The 17,539-nt window shown below is 42.7% G+C and overlaps 4 protein-coding genes across 4 annotated transcripts; 3 read left to right on the forward strand and 1 right to left on the reverse strand.

Annotated features, from left to right (window-relative positions):
• Positions 1-4,401: 4,401 nt before the first annotated feature.
• Positions 4,402-5,043, forward strand: PADG_08104 (uncharacterized protein; the record flags this gene model as incomplete). The annotated part of the gene is made up of 1 exon (XM_010765140.1): positions 4,402-5,043. The coding sequence occupies one exon, from the start codon at positions 4,402-4,404 to the stop codon at positions 5,041-5,043; it is 642 nt and encodes a 213-aa protein (XP_010763442.1).
• A 5,471-nt stretch (positions 5,044-10,514) lies between these two features.
• Positions 10,515-10,978, forward strand: PADG_08105 (uncharacterized protein; the record flags this gene model as incomplete). Its single annotated transcript, XM_010765173.1, has 3 exons — positions 10,515-10,664; positions 10,743-10,777; positions 10,843-10,978. The coding sequence occupies 3 exons, from the start codon at positions 10,515-10,517 to the stop codon at positions 10,976-10,978; spliced, it is 321 nt and encodes a 106-aa protein (XP_010763475.1).
• Positions 10,979-11,735: 757 nt separating this feature from the next.
• PADG_12412 (uncharacterized protein) lies at positions 11,736-14,657 on the forward strand (the record flags this gene model as incomplete). Its single annotated transcript, XM_010765186.1, has 5 exons — positions 11,736-13,111; positions 13,160-13,422; positions 13,476-13,858; positions 14,255-14,341; positions 14,448-14,657. 5 exons carry the CDS (start codon positions 11,736-11,738, stop codon positions 14,655-14,657), a joined length of 2,319 nt encoding a protein of 772 aa, XP_010763488.1.
• Positions 14,658-15,657: 1,000 nt separating this feature from the next.
• PADG_08108 (coproporphyrinogen oxidase) lies at positions 15,658-17,100 on the reverse strand (the record flags this gene model as incomplete). Its single annotated transcript, XM_010765141.1, has 2 exons — positions 15,658-16,797; positions 16,879-17,100. The coding sequence occupies 2 exons, from the start codon at positions 17,098-17,100 to the stop codon at positions 15,658-15,660; spliced, it is 1,362 nt and encodes a 453-aa protein (XP_010763443.1).
• Positions 17,101-17,539: the final 439 nt, after the last annotated feature.

The raw sequence follows: 17,539 nt of genomic DNA on the forward strand, positions 1-17,539 counted from the left end.
AGGTGTTATTATTATTATTATTATTACTTATTTAATGCCTGGAGGCATGTGATCAGCTGACTAAGAATAGTCTGCTGTCACAGTCACAGCATCTTTTTAAGAATATCAGACATGTCAGTGCAGCAGCTAGTCTGCTGTCTGACATGTCTAGTCAGCTGAAGCCCTCTTGAGAGTCTATGTACAGAGTAGCCTCTGTTCTGAAGGTTCTGAATGACATAGTAGCTGAAGATTACAGGACTGAGGAAGTCAAGGACTTCTAGAGTGATGTGTAGAGGTGATGAGAAATGTATATAAGAAGCATAGAAAAGAGAGAGGGGGAGAGAGAAGTCAGATGTTGAACAGGTTCTAGTAGCAGCATTGGATGTTGATGAAGAAGCAGGTATTAGTGCATCAGATAGAGAAGATCATAGCTTCTCTTACTGTGCTGAGAAGCCAGTCAATTGCTTTCTTTGATTCTTGACATGCTTCAGAGGTTTTAATTTGTTCAATGTTCCAGTCTTTTCAGCAAAAGAAGAAGTGCTCAGAGGTCTTATCTCAGCTGCAAGAGCAGATGAGAAGTGTGTTGTCATGTGCTCATTTGTGATGATAGACTGCAAAGTCACTGTGGTCTGTTCTAGCTATCAGCAAGTGGCCTAGATTCCTTTGAGGGAGAGTGAGCTCAGAGGAGAGTTCTTTTGACATTGAGATATTAAGGTTCTTGTATTGTGATGTGCTATTGAAGCTCCAGTATTGTTGCAGTGAGGCATTGAAGCATTCTTTAGCATAGAATTTGACTCACACCAGAATCAGAGTGTGGTGAGTGCATTTCATTGTGCAGATTGACTTGGCCACAGCATCTGCAGCATCATTGTCTGGAATTTCAGCATGGCTGAAGCATCATCAAACATAGATCTGTCTTGAGCCAGCTGGACCTGAGCTCTGTTTTGTCCAGGACCTGCAGAGTTCATTGAACTTAGCAAAGATGAGAAAAGATGTTCATGTGAATGTGTCTGTGTGAAGTCTTATTGCAGCCTCTTCATTGTCTAGAGCCACTATAATGTGCTGTGTGAACATAGAGAAGGAGTTCTGTAGTGCTGCCTTGAGACCAGCAACTGCTGCAAGCACTTCAGCATCAAAGACCTCAGCAGTGCAGCTCAGAGGCAGCTTATCAAGCTTCAGAGATTGATTTGTTCCTCAGTATAGACAGTAGCCTTCATCTGAAACTCCTTGGCTGTCTTTGAAGCCATCAGTATATGTGATGAGATTGAGAGGGAATACAGCTTTCTGAAGTCAGTTTTGAAAAGCTGCTGATTCTGCAGCTTGTCCCACAGCCTCAATTTCTAGTGTCTTTTGCTCTCTATTTGATATGTCAGAATTGTCCCAAGGAGGCAGAGACTCTGAGCTAAGTGTGATGACTGTCATTTTAATGTTTCATCTAATTCATTTAAAATGTGAGATGTATCATCTTCAGTGTAGAGGATGTGATGAGTCAGCTGCAGCTATGTGAACAGCTAGTCAGTCATGTATTCTTTCTAGCCAGGCTTTAACTGGGTCTCAGCTTGATTCACATAGAAGAACAGAGATAGATGTTGTGACAAAGACAGATAGAATGACTCAAGCAGTGTTGTTGAAGACTGTCTGAATCTTGTCAATGACTGTCTGAGAGATTCACTTTGAGAATTAGATCTCAGCTCCATAAAACAGAGTGCTGAAGACACAGCTTTGAGTTGCTTGTCTGAGCAAATGTGTTTGATTTCTGAATGAGACTTCATTTAGTGATTTAATGTGTTCTGTAACAATTCTGGCTCAAGTGCACACAAGATGAATATGTTCTCTGAAGAGTAACTTTCTGTCAAAGAAAATTTCTAGCCATCTGGTGTATTTATTGAGAGAAATTGTCTGTTCATTAAAGAAGATGAAGGGCTCTGAGTACTTGATCTTTTTATGAAAGTATTGAAGCTTCATCTTGACTGGGTCAAATGAGATTTCATTGTCAATATCTCATTTCAGAGTATGATTGAGAGAATTCTGAAGCTGACTTTCTATCTGCTCAAGAGAGCTTCCAGTCTTCAGAATTGCAATGTCATCTGCATACTCAAATCAGTCTTTGATAAGCTGGAGGAGGGGTTCTATGTAGAGCAGAAAGAGAATTGATGAGACAGAGAATCTCTGTGAAAGATCACAGAGAATCTGAAACACCTTCAATTGAATGCTGTCTAGTTGAATCAAAGCTAGTCATTGATTGAGAAAAGACACTACTCACTTTATCAGAACTGCCAGCCAGCTCTGTTCCTGTAGACATCTTAGAAGCTGGTCTTGAAGAACTCTGTTGAAGGCCTCTTTGACATCTAGAGTGATCATGCCAGTCAGAAGATGTTTGTCTCATGCCTCTTGTATGTCACAGACTAGTGTGGTGGTGAGATCTACTGCAGATCTCTGTTGAACAGCACTACACTGATCTTCTGCTAGAATGTGATGATGAAGAGTGAGATGAGACATTTGTCTAGCTATCAGACACTCCAGCCCTTTGCTGAGGCAGAATAGCAGTGTGATTGAGTGGTAAGACTTTGATAGAGAGTAATCTCTTTTCTCTGACTTTGAAATAATCATCATCTCAGTTTTCTTGAAGCTCTAAGGGTGGATTTCTTGATCTATACAGTGTTGAAAGAGTAGAATGATTCAATTGCCTATCACTGACCATGTCTTTTGAAGAATCTTGACTGTAATGTCATTCAGATCAAAAGATGTGCTAAGTGTCTGGCAGAAGACTCTGTAGACTTTCTGCTCTGTAAGAAGCATTCAGAGTATCTCTCTGCATGAGATTGTTGATGTATGCTCTGAGATATCTTCTGCATCAAGATGTCTGATCAGAAGTGTCTCACACAGTAGAGAAGATTTGCCAGCACAAGATTGTTCTAGATGTCCATCAGAATGTCATAAAGAAGAAGTGGGGTTTTGAGATTGATATTTATGTCATTTGACAATCTTGTAGACATCTGATAAGAAGAAAGCCTTCTCAATTTGCTGGCAATTTCATGCTCTCTTAGCTTTTCTAATTTTCATCTGAAATGTCACTTGTTCTGATTGACAAGAGCTGTATCTACATGCTGCATGATATACTCTTCTGGCTATCTTGACTGCTGGGATTCACTATGAGGCATGATGACTCTTGAGTTCTGGGATGAGAGAGCAGAAGTTTTGTAGAGTCAGTTGAAGAGATTTCATGATGTTCATCACTTTCTCATTCACATTCTCATAGATCAGTGAGAAGAAGAAAGTGAGTAGTTGCAAGAAGCAATCAGCATTGCAGATCATGAGACTAAGCTTCTTCTTCTTAATCAATTGAGTCTGAGTCTGTGATAATTGAACTGTTGTGATAAGAGTTTCATGATCTGAAATGCAGTGCAGTTCAGAAGCAATATGACAGATAGCTGAGTTGGCAGCACAGAAGACAAAATCAAATGTGTCTTCTTGTCTATGTGTAGAGAATTCAGCTGAGTTGAGAAGCTGAAGTTTAAAAGAGATTACTCAGTTATACAAATTCTCTTCTGCTTGAGAATGCCTATCAGTTGTAGAGTCTCATGCTGTGTGTCTAATATTAAAGTCTTCTAATGCCATCCAGAGGATGATCTCTGTGATGTGTGTAAGAGAGAGAAGGTCTTGAAGACCTTGACCTGCATCTGTGATGCCAGATGAGGTGTTGTATATGTTGTAGATATTAGTTCTTTTGAAGTTAAAGATCTTAACTGAGACACAGACAACATCTCTTGAGATATCTGCTATAGATTGAGTTGGCACAAGGGCCCTTTCATTTCTGACATAGAGCAGTACTCTGAGCCTCTTGGTCCAGTTGAAGAAGAGTGAGGTGAAGTGTTTGTATGAGGAATGACTTTTGAAGAGGCAGATGAAGAGATCTGTAGCTATTCAGAGTTTCTGAATGGTCACAATGTCACAGACTCTTTCATCTGCTAGTGAGAGAGTGATGTCATGGGAGCTTGACTGTCTTCCTACATTGGCTTGATATACAGTGAGTGTAGATTTGTGAGGAGGGCTGTGACTGCTCTTGTGGGGGGGTGTTGGGCGTATGTGGCCTGGGCTGCTGCCGCCCCGCCGCACGTGATATAGCGTATATTAGATAGCTAGCTAGGCCTCCCAATATGAGAGATTCAACCATCCCACATCATGTGGGTGTTCTATGTGGTTTTTAAACGGTCCACATGTGATTCTGCGCATATAGACCCTTTTCAATATTTTCAATATTACTCCATACTTCAAGGAAAAAACAGTTTTGCTGTGATGAGTCAAAATAATAGCAACATTGCTATCATCAAGGCTCCTCTTCACTCTAAAAAGAAGAGAGCCCACACAATCTTCTCTGCTCTGCTAAAACCCCCAGACAACCCCTCTCAGCCCCAAAACATCATGTTCCAGGACATGTCAGACACTACAACAGCCATCACAGCTCAACTACATCAAATCAATATCAACTTCAATCCCCACCCAGCTCTCTCATCAGAAGGAGAATTCATTGAGAATGTGATCAACTGCACTCAAGCAGTCCTGCTAACTGCAAAGAACTTCTCTTTCACAGTGAATTATAAGCTCAATGCTCTGCTGAGTCATGTCAACAACTTCTTCTCTGCAGAGCTAGCTGCAGTGCTTGAGCTATATAATAAGCTATCTACAGTACTGAATCTGATACTCTGCACTTATGAGAACTCTCTATCACATCAGACTGCTGTACTAAGGCAAGTCATGGAACATGACATAGTCAAAGTCATTAAAGACCTCACTGCTGAATCAAAGTCTATGTTGATGTATGCTACTGCCACAACAGCTAAGACAATCTTCTCAAACAATTTTCTTCAGACTGTTTCAGCAATGAGACAATCTCATAAGAAGCAGATACAGCAGATCAACTGTTCTCTGCATCAAGAACAGAAAGATAAACAAGTCATGATTAAACTATCTGCAGCACACACTGCTTGTGACCTAGACCTTCAAACTATTCATGAACAAATACACATCATGATCTCTGATCTGATCTGGATCACTGATGTATGACACTGCTCATCAGAAATCACTGTGGCTGCCCTCTTCTCAGCAAAGGCAGTCTTTATTCTTGAACATGCAGATAAGCTGAAAGCTGCTGTAAGTGATTATTTTATTGAGCAACAGAAATTCTGAACCATCTTTGTAATCAGTTCAATCAAGAAGTTGACACACAGCTTTGAAGGACAGAATATCACTCTGATTTCAGTGTCAGAAAAGATGCTTCTTTCTGAGATTTGAGACACTGCTCATCAGACTTCAATCATCTGTTGTCACTGGACAAAGAAGTCCATGAACCTCAATCTGCATGAAGGATATGCCTGGGTTGAAGTACAAATCTCTGAAGTGCATCTCTTTTCAAACAAACTTCATCTTTTCAGTTGTCTGGTGATGATTAACAAAATCAAGAAATCATCAAAGATCTTAATTTGCACAAGATGTCACAGCTTCCACACAGAAAGAAACTGTGTGTGATCTCTACATTGTGAGAAGTGCAGCAGTCCTGCACACTCAGACAGATGTCAAACACCAGCTCACTGCTGCAACTGTCTTGACTCTCATCTCACTCTCAGCACTGACTGTTCAGTGAGACTCAAAATAGTCTCTGAACATATAGAACACATCTCTCACTGTCAGCTACACTCAATACATGAAGCTGGCAGAAGAGCATTCATCTCAGCTCATCAAACTTCAGCAGAGAAGAGCAACTCAGAGCTAAACTCTAAAGACTTCATCTCATCTCCTCTCTCAGCTCTGCTGACATCAGTCACTAGCTCTCAGAGCAATCAGACAGACTCAATGACCTGCTCTCAAACAGACATCAAGATCACATCAAGTCTGAACCTTCACTAATGAAGAGCAGTCACAGTCCTCCTCACAAATCTACACTCACTGTATATCAAGTCAATGTAGAAAGACAGTCAAACTCTCACAACATCACTCTCTCACTAGCAGATGAAAGAGTCTGCAACATTGTAGTCATTCAGAAACTCTGAATAGCTACAGACCTCTTCACCCACCTCTTCAAAAGTCATTTCTCATACAAACACTTCACTCTGCTCTTCTTCAACTGGATCAAGAGGCCCAGAGTACTGCTCTATGTCAGAAATGAAAGAGCTCTTGCATCAACTCAATCTATAGCAGATATCTCAAGAAATGTTGTCTGTGTCTCAGTTAAGATCTCTAACTTCAAAAGAGCTAATATCTACAACATATACAACATCTCATCTGGCATCACAGATGCAGGTCAAGGCCTTCAAGACCTTCTCTCTCTTACACACACCACAGAGATCATTCTCTGAATGACATTAGAAGACTTTAATATTAGACACACAGCATGAGACTTTACAACTGATAGACATTCTCAAGCAGAAGAGAATCTGTATAACTGAGCAATCTCTCTGAAACTTCAGCTTCTCAACCCAGCTGAATTCTCTACACATAGACAAGAAGACACATTTGATTTTGTCTTCTGTGCTGTCAACTCAGCTATTTGTCATATTGCTTCTGAACTGCACTGCATCTCAGATCATGAAACTCTTATCACAACAGTTCAATTATCACAGACTCAGACTCAATTGATTAAGAAAAAGAAGCTTAGTCTCACAATCTATGATGCTGATTGCTTCTTGCAACTACTCACTTTCTTCTTCTCACTAGTCTATGAGAATGTGAATGAGAAAGTGATGAACATTGTGAAATCTCTTCAACTGACTCTACAAGACTTCTGCTCTCTCATCTCAGAACTCAAAAGTCATCATGCCTCATGATGGACCCCAGCAGTCAAGATAGCCAGAAGAGTATATCATGCAGCACATAGACACAGCCCTTGTCAATCAGAACAAATGACATTTCAGATGGAAATTAGAAAAGCTAAGAGAGCATGAAATCATCAGCAAATTGAGAAGGCTTTCTTCTTATCAGATGTCTACAAGATTGTCAAATGGCATAAATACCAATCTCAAGATCTTACTTCTTCTTTATGACATTCTGATGAACATCTAGAACAATCTTGTGCTGGCAAATCTTCTCTACTGTGTGAGACACTTCTGACCAGACATCTTGACACAGAAGATATTCCAGAGCATACATCAACAATCTCATGCAGAGAGATATTCTGAATGCTTCTAACAGAGCAGAAAGTCTACAGAGTCATCTATCAGACACTTAGCACATCTTCTGATCTGAATGACATTACAGTCAAGATTCTTCAAAAGACATGGTCAGTGATAGGCAATTGAATCATTCTACTCTTTCAACACTGTATAGATCAAGGAATCCACTCCCAGAGCTTCAAGAAGACTGAGATGGTGATTATTTCAAAGTCAGAGAAAAGAGATTACTCTCTATCAAAGTCTTACCACTCAATTGCACTGCTATTCTGTCTCAGCAAAGAGCTGAAGTGTCTGATAGCTAGATGAATGTCTCATCTCACTCTTCATCATCACATTCTAGCAGAAGATCAGTGTAGTGCTGTTCAACAGAGATCTGCAGTAGATCTCATCACTGCACTAGTCTGTGATGTACAATGGGCATGGGACAAACATCTTCTGGCTGGCATGATCACTCTAAATGTCAAAGAGATCTTCAACAGAGTTCTTCAAGACTGGCTTCTAAGATGTCTACAGGAACAGAGCTGGCCAGCAGTTCTGATAAAGTGAGTAGTGTCTTTTTTTGATCAATGACTAGCTTTGATTTGACTAGACAATGTTTAATTGAAGGTGTTTCAGATTCTCTGTGATCTTTCACAGAAATTTTCTGTCTCATCAATTCTCTTTCTGCTCTACATAGAACCTCTCCTTCAGCTCATCAAAGATCAGTTTGAGTATGCAGATGACATTGCAATTCTGAAGACTGAAAGCTCTCTTGAGCAGATAGGAAGTCAGCTTCAGAATTCTCTCAATCATACTCTGAAATGAGATATTGACAATGAAATCTCATTTGACTCAGTCAAGACAGAGCTTCAATACTTTCATAAAAAGATCAAGTACTCAGAGCTCTTCATCTTCTTTAATGAACAGACAATTTCCCTCAATAACTACATCAGATGACTAGAAGTTTTCTTTGACAGAAAGTTACTCTTCAGAGAACATATTCATCTTATGTGCACTTGAGTCAGAATTGTTACAGAACACATTAAATCACTAAATGAAGTCTCATTCAGAAATTAAACACATTTGCTCAGACAAGCAACTCAAAGCTGTGTCTTCAGCACTCTGTTTTATGAAGCTGAGATCTGATTCTTGAAGTGAACCTCTCAGACAGTTATTGACAAGATTCAGATAGTCTTCAACAACACTGCTTGAGTCATTCTATCTGTCTTTGCCACAACATCTATCTCTGTTCTTCTATATGAATCAAGCTGAGACCCAGTCAAAGTCTGACTAGAAAAAATACATGACTGACTAGTCATTCACATAGCTGCAGCTGATCTGTCACATTCTCTACACTGAAGATGATACATCTCACATTTTAAATGAATTAGATGAAACATTAAAATGACAGTCATCACACTCAGCTCAGAGTTCTTGCCTTCTTGGAACAATTCTGGCATATTAAATAGAGAGTAAAAGACACTAGAAATTGAGACTGTGGAACAAGCTGCAGAACCAGCAGCTTTTCAAAACTGACTTCAGAAAGCTGTATTCTCTCTCAATCTCATCACATATACTGATGACTTCAAAGACAGTCAAGAAGTTTCAGATGAAGACTACTGTCTATACTAAGAAATAAATCAATCTCTGAAGCTTGATAAGCTGTCTCTGAGCTGCACTGTCAAGATCTTTAATGTCAAAGTGCTTGCAGCAGTTGCTGATCTTAAGACAGCACTACAGAATTCCTTCTCTATGTTCACACAGCACATTATAGTGACTCTAGACAATGAAGAGACTGCAATAAGACTTCATACAGACATACTCACACAAACATCTTTTCTTGTCTTTGCTAAGTTCAACAAACTCTGCAGATTCTGAACAAAACAGAGCTCAGATCCAGCTGATCTGAGACAGATCTATGTTCAATAGTGCTCTGACCACACTGAAATTCCAGACAATGATGCTGCAGATGCTGCAGTCAAGTCAGTCTGCATAATGAAATGCACTCATCATACTCTGACTCTGATGCAGATCAAATTCTATGCTAAAGAACACTTCAATGCCTCACTGCAACAATACTGAAGCTTCAATAGCACATCACAATACAAGAATCTCAATATTTCAATGTCAAAAGAACTCTTCTCTGAGCTCACTTTTCTCTGAAGGAATCTAGATCATCTGCTGACAGCTAAAACAAATCACAGTGACTTTGCAGTCTATCATCACAGATGAGCACATGACAACACACTTCTCATCTGCTCTTGCAGCTGAGATAAGACCTCTGAGCACTTCTTCTTTTGCTGGAAAGACTGAAACATTGAATGAATTAAAACCTCTGAAGCATGCTGAGAATCAAAAAAAGCAATTAACTGACTTCTCAGCACAGTAAAAGAAGCTACAATCTTCTTTATCTGATGCACTAATATTCACTTCTTCATTGAAATTCAACACTGCTACTAGAATCTGTTCAACATCTGACTTCTCTCTCCCTCTCTCTCTTTTCTATGCTTCTTATATACATTTCTCATCATCTCTACACACCACTCTAGAAGTCCTTGGCTTTCTCAGTCCTGTAATCTTCAGCTACTATGCCATTCAGAACCTCCAGGACAGAGGCTACTCTGTACATAGACTCTCAAGAGGGCTTCAGCTGACTAGACATGTCAGACAGCAGACTAGCTGCTGTGCTGGCACACCTGATACCCTTAGGGAGGTGCTGTGGCCGCGACAGCAGACTATTCTTAGTCAGCTGATCACGTGCCTCCAGGTGTTAAATAAGTAATAATAATAATAATAATATTACTCTGTACAAAGATCAACCAGGCGACCCGCCCGCACGTGATCGCAGATAACATAGGGTCCTAACTGTGGGAGCCTAGGCTTCCTATTACGCACTACATATAATATGTATTTGTTGGCTCGGGTTAAACCAGGTTGCTGACCACTGCACGTCTATCACGTGATCTAGATAGCGGAACCGGAAGATAGAAGCAACGAAGGGTAATCCCGTCATCACATGCGCCAGTCGAGGATCATGTGATGCCGTGGTGAATCTGGCTGACTCACCGGGCAGCCTTAACTAGTTAACTAGTTATAACTAGTTAGTTAACTAACCCCATAGCTTACGTACGATGATAAGGCATCCCCCCCAGTTCGGCAGTGCCCCCTCTAATGACTCCAGGACATCCATAGAGAGACACTTGGAATCTTGCATGGTTTGTCCACCTTGGAACCTATCAGACAAATGTCCATTCATCGGGAATGCAACTCTGCGTGAATACATGCTCCCGTCCTTCACTGCTGACATCTCACTCCATCCAGCAATATATCATTTGGTACCTATTTGGATATTTAGACATCTAATATTACCCATCCGATCTGATCCTCACGATGAAGCTCTTCTCCATCTCTGCTCTTCTGGCGCTTTTGGCACCGGCAGTTCTCGCAGAAAATCAACCCATCAAATCATTCGTCGTTAGCTATCCGGACAATACCCCTGACTCCATTGTCGACCAAGCTATCGAGGCGATCCAGATGGCTGTATGATACCCATATATTTAGAACCCACCTGAGGGAAGCGTTTGATATCTAACTACAATTTACTAACGGTGATTATAGGGTGGCTTCATCACCCATAGATATAACTTGATGAAGTATGATGCTGCCCTCTATTCACGTCCCTATTGACCTCTCGCTGAACCATGATCTGCGAATTTAGGGGATTCGCTGCAACAGCTCCGGCACAGGCGATGGAAGTAGTGTCGACCTTGGGACAGGAATATAATGCTTATGTCGAAGAAGATTCCACTGTCAGCATAAACAGCCAGATCGTTAAAGTCGAACCTGGTTCCTAAATTCTCACGCCAAGTGAGCCGTCCAAGTGGGAATTGCAATTCATAAATATGAAACAAACATACGCCGGAATCTTTCCGTTGACAATCAGATTTTCCCTTGTCTTTCGGCCGCTGTGGGGAGTCACTCTGCTTCTCGGTGTGAGATATCAAATTAATGAGGAGGGTGGGCTAGAAACAAACAGCATGCAACTTATGTGCCTTGATATTCTTCCCTTGGGCAGTGGTTGTACATTTCATATTTGATGGGTTAAAAATTGATTGGCCTCCACTTTTATTGTATTTTGTTTGATCGATATCCTTTTCTTGCATTCGGAGGACGTCTTTAACAGGAAGTAAATAAGCGACAGTAGGGAGCAGATACGACAAAGAATTCCACAATGCGTTCGTTGGGTGTCTCGCTCGATTATCATATTGGAAACATTTAAATATGATATTTAAATGCTAGCATCAACTGTAAGAGTATTTAACTGCTCTGAATTCTTCAGGCGTGGGTGGCATGCCCAGGTTGTTCTGCGAAAATAGTTGTTGTAGGGACTAGACATTTGTTTGGGTCCGTTCATTTCAAGGGATCTCCGACGCCATCTTTTAAATATATGTACGTGACATCTGATTTACTCCGCACACCAGACAAACACGGCTTTTAGGCGCTGCCACACTTATTCCCCCGCCTCCTCCCTTCCGTACCATGATGCGGGATCATTTTGGTTCTAAATACTTGCACATCTTGTAAATCCTTGCCGCCCAACCCCTCGTCGCAATGATCTCCGACCTCGTGTCGTCGACCCTCCTCGAATGGATCAACAGCTTTAACCTGGGGACTACCGTTCGATCCATTGACCAGTTAAATGATGGCTCTATCCTCTGGGATACTCTTCAGGACATCGATCCGCAGTACTTTCTTGGGGAGTTACCGGAACGTTCTCCCTCAGACCACTGGGTTCCGCGATGGCAGAACCTCAAATACATCCACAAGGCATTGATCGGGTATATAAGGAACCAGAACGATGGCGAAGTTCCGTCGGGACTTAATATCTCCCCCGATCTAAAAGCTATTGCAGAAGCTTCGTCGACAAAGGAAACCTACGAACTACTCAAACTATTCCTCCTCGCCGCCATTAGCTCGCCAAATGCCGAAACCTACATAACGACAATGCAGAAGCTGTCCACTTCGACACAAGAAGGCCTCAAAGATATCATCCAAGAAGCACAGAATCCGTCCTATGAGAGATTGGAGGAACTTGATTATGAGCGCAATGACAACTCCACAACACAGGATTTGCCCATGGACCCAGAACTGCGATTTGAGGAGCGTTTCGGAAAAGTGCTGGCGGAAAAAAATAAATTATCCGATGAAAAGCAGGAGCTTGAGAAAACAGTGGAGGATTTGCACAATCGTCTAGCTCGGCTTCAAGAAAGCCACGATATGGTGCTGGATAGGCTCACATCTACGGAAGACCGATTGGCTATCCTTAAATCTGGCAAAGGGGATTTGATACCGAATGCCAAAACGTTCGAGAGTAGAACCCAGCAGCAAGAGGATCTTATAGCGTCTCAAGAAGCTAAAATACAGTCTTTTCAGGACGAAATCGATAGTCTACGGATGACTGTTGAGTCTCTACGCGTAAAAAACCAGAGATTTCAGAAGCTGCAAGACGATTACGACGAAGTAAAGAACGAACGAGATCAGCTCTCCAGACGAGCAAATGCGGCGGAGAAATACCGACAGAAGCTTCAAGCCAGCCACGATTTTGAAAAGGAGAATATCGCGCTAAAAAATCAAGTGAAGAATCTGCAACAGCAGTTGAGAGACAGCGATATTAGCCAGAAATCCTCTTCTGAGCGTGATGTGGAACTTGAGGAATATCGTCGCGTCCTCCCAAGAATAGAGCAAGATCGTCACGAAATTCAAAATGTCAAGAAGCAGCTGGAATTTAACAACCATGCTCTTACCGAAAGACTTCAAAGCGCAGAAGACCAAATTGCCAGAGATGAAGCCACGATCAGTGAATTGCGTGACCGAATACGGGAACTCGAGGGCTTGGAGAGCCCAATAACACCAGAAAGCACAACGCCAAAGGTTCACGGGACTTTTCAGAGGGATCTTGATGAAGTTGGTCGACGAGAAGCGCAACTGTTGGTGATACCTGTTCCATGCTCAGTGGATACGCTAACTTGTTCCAGTAAAATCGAGAACGAAGGGCTCAGACGAGAGCTTGAAAGACTTAACGGTGAAATATCACATTCGACTGGGCTCGGTGTTGCGCAATTTTCAGAGAAGTGGGAATCAAACTCTCCCTTGCAGCGATCAGAGTCTAATAATGGAAACCACAGTGACGCATATCAGAAACTACAAGATGAATATTCAGCCGTTCGCAAGAAGCTCACTGATGCAGAAAACGAATTAGAAGAAACAGATCGACAGTTCCGGGACGCAAAATCCGAATGTGAGTCTATTCTCCAAATGTTTTCCTTCATCCCCTGGTTGACATTGTTGAAGTGGGCTCGATCAGTAAGGATAAACTCGACATGGTTGACGCGGCAAACGACTCCTCCCCTCCGGAAATAATAAAAATGCGAGAAGACGTACAATCTCTTCGAAACAGAATCGAAGAGCTCGAAACCAAACTTTCAGCCAGCCAAACATTCGTCAAGGAGGTGTCTGCTGAGCGTGATTCCCTCCGAGACATGATCACCAAGAAGGAGCAGGAGATGCAAGGCGAAGATCAAGCCACCATGGATGAAATGAAGAGACTTCTCGAAGAGGTCACTGTCAGAATCAATAGCACTTCTGATGGGCCCCAACTCTCAGGGACTGAGTTGTTGAGGCAGTTTGTTGAGACCGCGGAGCGCAGCGCTGAAAAACTGGCGAAGAGAGCAGAGGTTAGTGGGCAACTTTTTTTTAACTCTCGAATCGCTTTTCCCACTTTGTTCTCAGATGATCCCCAAAAGGTCAACAAGGCCTCTTGGCCAGGTGAAGGATTTCCCAAACTGTACTACTATATCAACCAGACCGCAGGTGGCTAGGGTTGGATCTATATCTAAACTCTCCCTTTATGCGCGAAATAGATACAAGCATTGGCAGAGGCTGTTGACCAGTCGTAGGTCCGGAGTGCCCTGTCGCTCTGACAATGGTCACTCCTCCTCGCCGCGCTTGTATTGTATTTTATCATTCTCGAGGCATACCGCTATCTGTGATCTTGAGCGTTCGTTTGGAAATTATGTTAAACCAGACCTCAATTCCTCTGCTAACTTGCAGCCAACGCATGGGAGAAACAGTATATAAATCGGCAGAACGAACTTATAAAGTCTCTTCAAGAACGAATTGAGCACCTGGAGGAACAAGGTTCAAGTTATGAATCACAGGTAAAATTTGAATTCTCTTACCCAGTTCTACGACAGCCACCTTTGCCTCTACAAAATATAAAAGCCCAAGCCAAGAGAAACCCACTAAGACACCCATAACCCATAGAAAAACCTGATGCAAATCATACAACGCCAAGCACGCGAGATCGCGCTCATTTCATCAGCATGGTATGACCAACAATCCCGACTGCAGCATGCCAACTTTTCCATGCAGCGATACCGGCATCCCGCGAGCACCAGCACGCCTGGAGCCGAGGTTCATCGAAGCTGGCTTGCGAAGCAAAGAGCTCTCGTGGCTAGAGGCAATGGACGATGAAAAGCAATGTATATATGACCAGCAGGTGAGGCTCATTAAGTTGTCTTGGATGCAACCTGGAAATGAGGTAAAAATCATCAGCACATCGCACCACTAACACCCGGCCCAGTGGTGTAAACACATCAGCCATTTGTTCCTCTTATTTTTTAAAAATTTTTCATTCAATTTTTAACTTCACTGCCATATATCTCTCTTATATTAGACATTTGTCCTTGCGTTCTCCCCACCCTAGCATATTTATTGGATTTATTCGGCATATTTGGGTTCTGATATGCCACATTTAACTCGCCCCTTTTGTCAATACAAAAGACTTGTTCTTTCCAGTTCATTTCTCTTTAAATAAACCACTGCAGCCACTTGCTATTTTTATTTCCCTTATTATCTCATCATTAATCCCCATCCATTCTCTTTTCCATATTTCTTTCTCCCAATAGCGCTTGCATACACATCCAAAATGCACATTTACTGATTATATATATCCCTTACACTTTTGGTGTTTCTGAATTTTCATTTGGTTCCTTTCCACTAATCTACAGACAGAGCAACTCATCTTTAAATCATACGATCGTCTTGCAAATTCGCATAAATGTTTATATGCCCCTCACTCCGATTTTATTAACACGCTTTGATGTGTTCTTTGGGTCCCTATAGATAGCGGAAATCTATGAAGGGAAATAACATTGAACGCCATGAAGAACAGAAACGGATTGTAGAGGCTCATCGTGCATTTATATATTGCGGAGAGACCCCATTAAGTCTTGATGAATTGATAATGTTCTTGATATGTTTTCCTGTTATTCCTGACTCTATACATTTTGAATCTCCAATAATGTTAAATATCTTGCATCGGCGTATTACAATCCCCTGGAAGGAGAGATGCAGATGGAAGGACGGAGGGTGAGGGAGGGGAGAAAGAAGACACAAAAAACAAGTGAGGTGTGAATCACCCATAAGACCAGAATCGTCGTGAAAAAGGGAATCTAAATCGAACGACTTCTCCTCAAACCCATTGTCTCGGATTCTTCAAGACATGACACAGTTCTCTCTCCCGCGCTTTGTCCTCACCACCAGCTTCCTCCTCCTCCTCCGGAGCTCTTGAAGTGCCATCAGCAACCCTCGTCCCGGACACCGGGTCCATATATTTCCACTCTGCCGTCAGTGGCAAACTCATTAATATACTCTCCACACGTGCGCCAGGTGTGCGAAGGCCGAAACTCGTGCCACGATCGTAGATCAGGTTGAACTCCACATATCGCCCGCGACGGATCTGCTGCCACTCCTTCTCGGCGGGCGTGAATGGCATGTCCTTTCTCCTTTCTATGATGGGGATGTAGCTGGGGAGGAAGGAAGACAGGGCATCTGTGACGAAGGAGAAGAGTGCCTCTTGCGGATTTTGAGATGTGGAGGAGGCGTGGGGGTGAGAGTGGGATTGTGTGAAGAATTCGGCATCGAGGTCGTCGAAGAAGATGCCGCCGATGCCTCGCGCTTCGCCGCGGTGGGGGATGTAGAAATACTCGTCGCACCATTTTTTGAATTTGGGATAGTATGTGCCGTCATGCTTGTCGCAGGCTTCTTTGATGGTTTTATGGAAGTGTTCACAATCTTCCGGGAAGAGGTAGGATGGTGTTAGATCCGTGCCACCACCAAACCACCAGTTCTTGTCGCCACTAAGAGGATTTTTTGGGTCCGAGGTTTCGAAGTAGCGGTAGTTGAGGTGGACGGTTGGGGCCATGGGGTTTTTGGGGTGGAGGACCAGGGAGAGACCGGCAGCGAAGAAGTCGAGGGAGTCGACGTCAGACCCGACGAAGGATTTGTGGTCTGCACGCATCTTCTCGATGGCGGGGCGGGGTAGTTTTCCGTATACGATTGAGACGTTGACGCCGGCTTTCTCAAAAACGTTGCCGTCCTGCAGCACGCAGGAGATGCCGCCGCCGCCATTGGGGCGGGTCCAAGTGTCTACCCTGAAAGGCTTGCCGTCAATTCTGGATAATTCATCCACGATCTTCTGTTGGTGTTCCTTTATCAGCTTCTCCATTCGGAGTCGCATTGGAGAGGAGTCGGTGATGGAGGTTTCACGTTTGGTTGATTCATCCAGTTCCGCTATTGAGGGGCTGTCGAGTTTAGATTCATTGTCGGTTACCTGTTGATGTTTAGAAATGGGTCAGTTTTAACTCTTTGCAAGAAAAGAAGATGTGTCATAGGGTTAGGGGTTGGAAGCTACCATTGAGTAGATCATTGATCCTATGAATACAATGCCGACGCAGATTCGGAGGTAGGGTCTCCAGACAGTGTCTCGCTCACTGGGCCGGGAATTTGGCCTATATGACATTCTGCATAGTTGATTTCGAGGCAGTCTTGCCAATTGGCCTCTCAACACTGCCCCTCGGCCTATAGCTTTTGGAATAGATGCATAAACGCGTTGCGGAGCCATCCTTGGAGCCATATTTACTCCAAACTGAAGAGAGGGATAACTAGTGTTAAATTGGAAAAAAAAAAATTGGCAGAAAACAAGGACCGAACAACTAATCCAAGGCCGCCAGATACACAAATATATCAGTGGCCATGCATATCCGATAAGATAATTAGCATTGGTTAATTGCAGGGAAAATTCGAAGTTGGAGATATCTTTTTTTCATCCATCGCACCCCAGCCGGATATCACGTGGTGCGAAGCTCGGATTTTCTGGAATGGAGAGCGTTGATTATGTCATATTTGCTCTGTTTGCAAATGGGTAGTCAGTTTATATGTTGGTTGGTCGAGAGTTACCCGGCGTAAGGTAGTTAAGGAGCGTCTCTTCGAGGGATCGGGAAATTCCGATAAGTCTCCGCCTGATATGGATATTCACTCGATAGAGGAAGAGAAAGTATCAGTTCCTCGATTTC

This window comes from Paracoccidioides brasiliensis, assembly GCF_000150735.1.
Source record: "Paracoccidioides brasiliensis Pb18 unplaced genomic scaffold supercont2.14, whole genome shotgun sequence".
Classification (NCBI taxonomy): domain Eukaryota; kingdom Fungi; phylum Ascomycota; class Eurotiomycetes; order Onygenales; family Ajellomycetaceae; genus Paracoccidioides; species Paracoccidioides brasiliensis.